At 45.5% G+C, this 5,847-nt stretch overlaps 1 protein-coding gene across 1 annotated transcript in view; it reads right to left on the bottom strand.

The window, feature by feature from the left end:
* Positions 1-5,847, bottom strand: part of BAIAP2L2 (BAI1 associated protein 2 like 2) — a 25,869-nt gene that overhangs the window by 13,862 nt on the left and 6,160 nt on the right. Inside the window, exons 3-4 of the mRNA XM_025048859.1 lie at positions 297-368; positions 18-134 (exon numbers count right to left, since the gene is read on the bottom strand). Coding sequence (XP_024904627.1) covers positions 18-134; positions 297-368 — 189 coding nt within the window. The remainder of the gene's footprint in view (positions 1-17; positions 135-296; positions 369-5,847) is intronic.

The raw sequence follows: 5,847 nt of genomic DNA, 5'->3' as shown, positions 1-5,847 counted from the left end.
ATCCCCGGCCCCGGCACCTTCATCTCCCGCGCATTCTTGTCCCTCTTCCGCTCCATGCGCCACAGCTCAGACATGCACTTCTCCAGGTTGGCGGCTCGGTGGCGGTACTCGATCTCGTAGTGCTGGCGGCTGTCCTTGGGTGGGGTGGACAGAGGAGGGAGACCCCCACGTCAAAGAGCTTCAGACATCCAGCCCACGGGTCAGAACACTGGACTGAGGGCAGGGGCCCAGCTGGGACCGCGTATAACCTGGTTTGCCTGTGAAGGGCAGGGGCTGAGGTGAGTGGCCAGACTCACTTTGATGAACTGCATGTCCAGCTTGGTGTTCTTCTCCATGTGCTGCAGCAGGTCTCCGTGGAATGTCTGCACCTGCGTGGAGTGCAGGGCGGGGGTGATCAGGGCTGCCTTACCGTTCCCAGGCCCCAGCATCCCTTGCCCTGCCCACTCAGGTACATTGCCCGCTGTGGTCCTAACACACCAGGTACCTGCCCAATCATCAGAGAAATGGGCATAATAAGAGCACCTGGTTGGAGAAAGGATCAAATCATTAAACATGCAAAACATGATAAACGTGTTAACAGCTTCTGGTTCTTAGTCTTGGTCTTAGTCTGCGCCTTGTTGATGCCATTCCCTGGGACCAGGCAGAATCTATTGCTTGATCATTTTGTTTCTGGAATGTGGACACACCTGTTTGTTCACTGTCCATCCCTCCAGACACAGGACAGAATTTCTCACAGGGCCCTTGTTTGGCCCCTTTGTATGAGCAGCAAGCACTGTGGGCACAAAGTCTGAGCCATCCCTGAGTCCTCGGTGCTGTGGGCAGGGCTGGGCCCATGAAAGCGCTCAGAACTGTCAAGGGCTTAGCTGTGGGGGTGGTGGGTCCCAGCCACAGTGAGAAGGAGGCAGCTGACCACCAGTGACAGGGTGACCAGGAGGCCCGGGAAGACTAAGGGGATCAGTCTTAGGAGAACCATGCGCTAGTTCTGGTTCTCTCTCCAATTTGCTTCGTGAATTTGGACAAGTGGCTGCCCCTCTCTGGGCCTCAGTTTCCCCATCCGAAACAGGAAAGGCGTGGCCGGATGCTCTCTGCGGTCCGGCCCTACGAACCTGATGAGCTTTGATTCTGTGGGCCTCAGTGGTCACCTGGCACATCCCCCTTGTGTGCCCTATCAGCATTCGGTGTTCCCTGGGTCACTCTGAATTGCTGGGGTGTCAGACCTAAATCCTTCCAGCCGCACCCTGTTCTTGAGTTCAGGTTGCACAGGGAGCAAAGAGGAGCGTTTCTCGTCCCACTGACACTCAGGAGGCCCCCTCCACCTCTGCTCAGCCTTTTCTGTCTGCACGGCCTTTGCCGTCAGCAGCACCTGCTCAAGAACCTTCTTTGAATCCTGCCTCCTGCCCTGGGGGTCCCCAGCTGTGCTGCGGGAGCTCTGAGCCTTAGGGTAGGGCATAACCCAGAAAAGAAATGCTGGTAATTTCCTTCTAATATGCAGGAAAAACCAGTAAATTATAAAAGTTCTGAATCGTAAGTTCCGAAGTCTCGGTAACTATTGGTCTGTAAGGGGGCCACGCCCTGAGCTGTGTGTGTGTGTGTGTGTGTGTGTGTGTGTGTGTGTGTGTGTGTGTGTGTGTGAGGGGCTGTTAGTGTTATGAGTTGCCCTGAGTCCACATTTCTGCCCAATGGGGGCCCTTTTCTGCTGGATCCAGTAGGATGTGAGGCTTCCCCAACCTGCACCCCAGGGGCCTCCCAGAGCCTTACCCTCCTCCTGGTCCTGCCCCCCACTGAAGAGACAGTGGGGATTTCTGCTTGAACACAGAACATGTGCTCCTGAAAATACCCACGTCCTGCAATATCATCGGATAGATAGCACTTACGGCGATGCGGGGCTGGGGCAGACCCTCAAAACCCAGGCACTAATGAAAGTGGAGAACGGTGCCTGGGGAGATGAACTTGAACCCCACAGAAGGCCACAGAAAATATTTCGAATGTGCAAAACCAACAGGACATGCTGGCAACACCTTAATTACCGCAGAGCTGGCCTGCCGAGGTGATGAGGGAAGACACGGGGCTGTCACAAAGGTGGGTATGGGAGGCAGTGGTGACACCTACCTGCAGCTGAGAGCTCTGGGGGGCTGGGAGCATTCTCCCCAGGGAGGCCTGGGTGCAGGAGCTCTTTTAAAATGTCCTTAAAATACTGACAGCAGACAGGTTGGGGGCTTTCTTCATCCCTCCTGATTCTGTTTCTCCCACCCCACTGCTCTTGCCTGGACACTTCGCTAATGAACAAGCCACCTTCCACGTCATACAATGTCACTCCTTCTGCTTCCGGTCACATATGAGCGGAGTCACACCACGGAAACGTGCGTGTGAGTGAGAAAGCAGGATTGTAATCCTTCACACTGCCACAGCCTGCCAGTGGGGCAGAGGACACAGACCCAGGATGTCCCAATCAAATGAGGCATAGACACCACTGGGTCAATGGAAAGTCTTCATGAAGCTCCCAAAGAAATGGATCTATGAAGAAAGAGGTTAATACGTGAAGCGGACTTTGAGCTCTTGTGGGAGATTCAGAGGACTGCCTATAATCAGCAGGTGGTTTCTGGAATAAGGAAGTCACAACCACAGGGCAGGCTGAGGAACTCCTAGCAGGTCAGGACAGAGACCGCCCTCCCCTGCTCCCCTCTCCTGGGCACACACTTCATCAGTGGAGCTCGTGTGCTCCTCAGCACAGATGCCGAGGGCAGCCCCACTGTTGAAAACATGCACTGTAAGCTCTATGTATTGAGTTATTCCAGTAATTCAAGAAATATCTGCGCATCCACATAGGAAAGTCCCCCTGACAGAACTGTCTCTGTGAGCTGACCCCACCTCCTGTCCTCTCATTGGCTCTTGATTTCCCCCAGTCAGGCTATGCCCCACCATGCTAACGCAGTGTTTTTGTCGAAGTCACCAAGTCTCCACACTGCTAAGTCAATTCTCAGGGCTTATCTGCTTTATCTTATCGTCATCATTCAACACTCTCTCCTCCTGACACACCTTCTTCCCCTAGTTTCTAGCCCAGAACCCTCTCCTGGTTTTCCTTGCAGTCCCCTGGCTGCTGCATCTCCACCCTTTACTGATTCTCCCACTATTCCTTGACCCTTTAAGGTTGGGTTGACCCAGGGCTCAGGCTTTGGGCCTCTTTCCTTCCTTATCTATACCCGCTCCCTCAATGAGCTCATGCAATCCATATGCTCACGACTCCCAGATGTATATGCCAGCACAGACCTCACCCCCAAACTCTAATCGCATACATATAACTGATGATTCCGCCTCTCCAACTGGTTTTCTGATATCCATCTCATATTTACCATGTGCAAAACTGAGCCCCTGATCTCTCCCCTCCATCCAAACTGCTCCACACTCAATTTTTCCCTCCTCAGCTAATGGCAATTTCACCTTCTTAAATGGTCAGGCTAAAACCTTGGAGTTACATTGACTTTTCTTTTGCAACTGACATCCAATCCATCAGAAAATCTTATCGAGTCTACGTTCTTCTCAACACCACTTGCTGCCACCCTTTCTCAAGCCACATCATCCCTCTCCTAGATTATTTCAATAGCCTCCTAACTGGTCTTCCTGATTCTGCTTTTGCCATCCACTGCCGATATTATATTCTCAGCACAGGAGCCAGAGTGACTCTACTAAAATATTAGTCAAACAATGAACAAGTGGAAATGAAATTTTAAAATGCCATTTACAAATGGCTTCAAAAAACATCAAATACCCAGATATAAATCTATCAAAATGTGTGCAAGACTGCTACACTGAAAATAACAACAACAGGGCGCTGAGAAATAAATAGAGAGGTATACCATGTTCATGGATCAGAAGACTCAATATTGTTAAGATGATTATTAATTTATAAATGAATGCAGTCCTTATCAAAATCCCATCAGGCTTACTTAGAGAAATTGACAAGATGATTCTATAATTTATATGGAAATTCGGGGGATCTTGAATGGACTAAATGATTTTGAAAAAGAACAAAATTCTTAGACTTAATTATAGTAATTAATACAATTATAGTCATTAATACAGGCAAAATTAATCTCTAAAGATAGCAACCAGAAAGTGGTTGCCTCTGGAGTGGGGCTGACTTAAAAAGGACACAAGGAAACTTCACAGGCTGATGGCAATGTTCCGAATCTTATTTAGCATGATGGTTACATGGTGTATACAGTCCTCGAAACTCATCAAACCCAACACTTAAGAATTGGGCATTTTATTGTATGTAAATTTTACCTTAATAAAAACTAATTTCATATAAAAATGACTAACAGAAAACCTTTAAGTTAAATCCAATAGAAAGTTATTAGGAGAAAAGCGAATAAGGAACAGAGTGACATTCCTACCATGAAACCACACCAGAAGGCCCACAAAGGAGAAGAAAATTGTAATCTATGGGTTAGAAGTGAACTAAAAGATGTTAAAAAAAATGATACAAGACAGGAATCAAACAACATAGATATAAATTAGAAAAATTCAGGAAAGAATTAGAAACTTGAAAAGAAAAACATAAGTTCAGAAATAAAGGCAAAACTATATGAAATACAAGAACAATAAACGCAATAAAGAATACCTGAAGAAAAATATAAAAGAAAAAGAAAAAAATTAAATAAAGAAACGCAGAAATATGGAGAGATTATTTTTTTGGGTGAAGGTGACGAAAATGTTCTAAAATTAGATAGTGGGGATAATTTTAAAACCATAAATATGCTAAAACTCTCTGAATAATACATTTTGAAAGGGTGAATTTTATGGTATGTGAATTATATCTTAGTAAAGCTGATGTACATATACATCTATATCAATCTGTATCTATATAGCTCTATGACTATTTGTGTCTATATCTATGTGAAGGCTCCTATTATGAGCTCCATTTCCACTCCAGATATTAAATCATAATATTTAGAAGTGGAAGAAAAAAGAAATAAAATGTAAAAATACCCAAGAGGAAGAGACAGATATTAAAAATAGGCTATGAAGACCTAAATACAGATAACAGGAATTCCTGAAGAAGAAATGCAAAGAAAAGGAACAAAAAAATTTCAAAAACTGTAATTCAAGACTTTTCCTGAAACTAAAAAAAAGATTTGAAACTACATATTAAAAGAGAATATGACATAACTGAGAATATTGACCCAGACCAACAAATACTAAGACATATTCTTGAAAAATTACTAGACTTAAGAAAAAGAAATCAATTTAAAAATCATTGGGCATCTACACACACACACACACACACACACACACACACACAAAAGAGCAAGTGATTTATAATGGAAAAGGTAGATAATCATACTTTTCAATAGCAATGTTCAATGTTCTATGTTAGAAAAAACATATTTAAGATAATCGAACAGAAAGAAAGAAAAGAAGGAAAGAAGGAAGGAAGAGAGGAAGGGAAAGAAAGAAAGTCAGCTAAGGAATTTATATCCAGTGAAACTGACTTTCCAATGTGAGAACAAACTATTATCACCACGTCAGAACTCAGAAAACGTTCCCACGAGACCTTCCTGTGGGGTCTGTTAGAGAACAAGCATCAGACACTAAAACGACAAGCAAGACATGGACCCAAGCTCAGTGGTGAACGTTAACTATGCAGCTACTTGTAAACGGAGGTCAGTGAGGGCTAAGGGGCGCGGCCAGGAGAGTAACGGCTCTACATCTGACCAGGGAGACATATATAGTGCAATGACTTTAGAAGTGGGACAGAATGCGGAGAACAAATGCACAACGATGTTGGAAACCATGTTGGAGGTGGCAGAGTTCGCAAGTCATTCCTTGTTCGGAGACAAGTGTGTG

This window comes from Pteropus alecto, unplaced genomic scaffold, assembly GCF_000325575.1.
Source record: "Pteropus alecto unplaced genomic scaffold, ASM32557v1 scaffold6, whole genome shotgun sequence".
NCBI classification, from domain to species: domain Eukaryota; kingdom Metazoa; phylum Chordata; class Mammalia; order Chiroptera; family Pteropodidae; genus Pteropus; species Pteropus alecto.
Note: the sequence above shows the minus strand (reverse complement) of the source record. Positions and strands in the feature narration are given on the sequence as shown.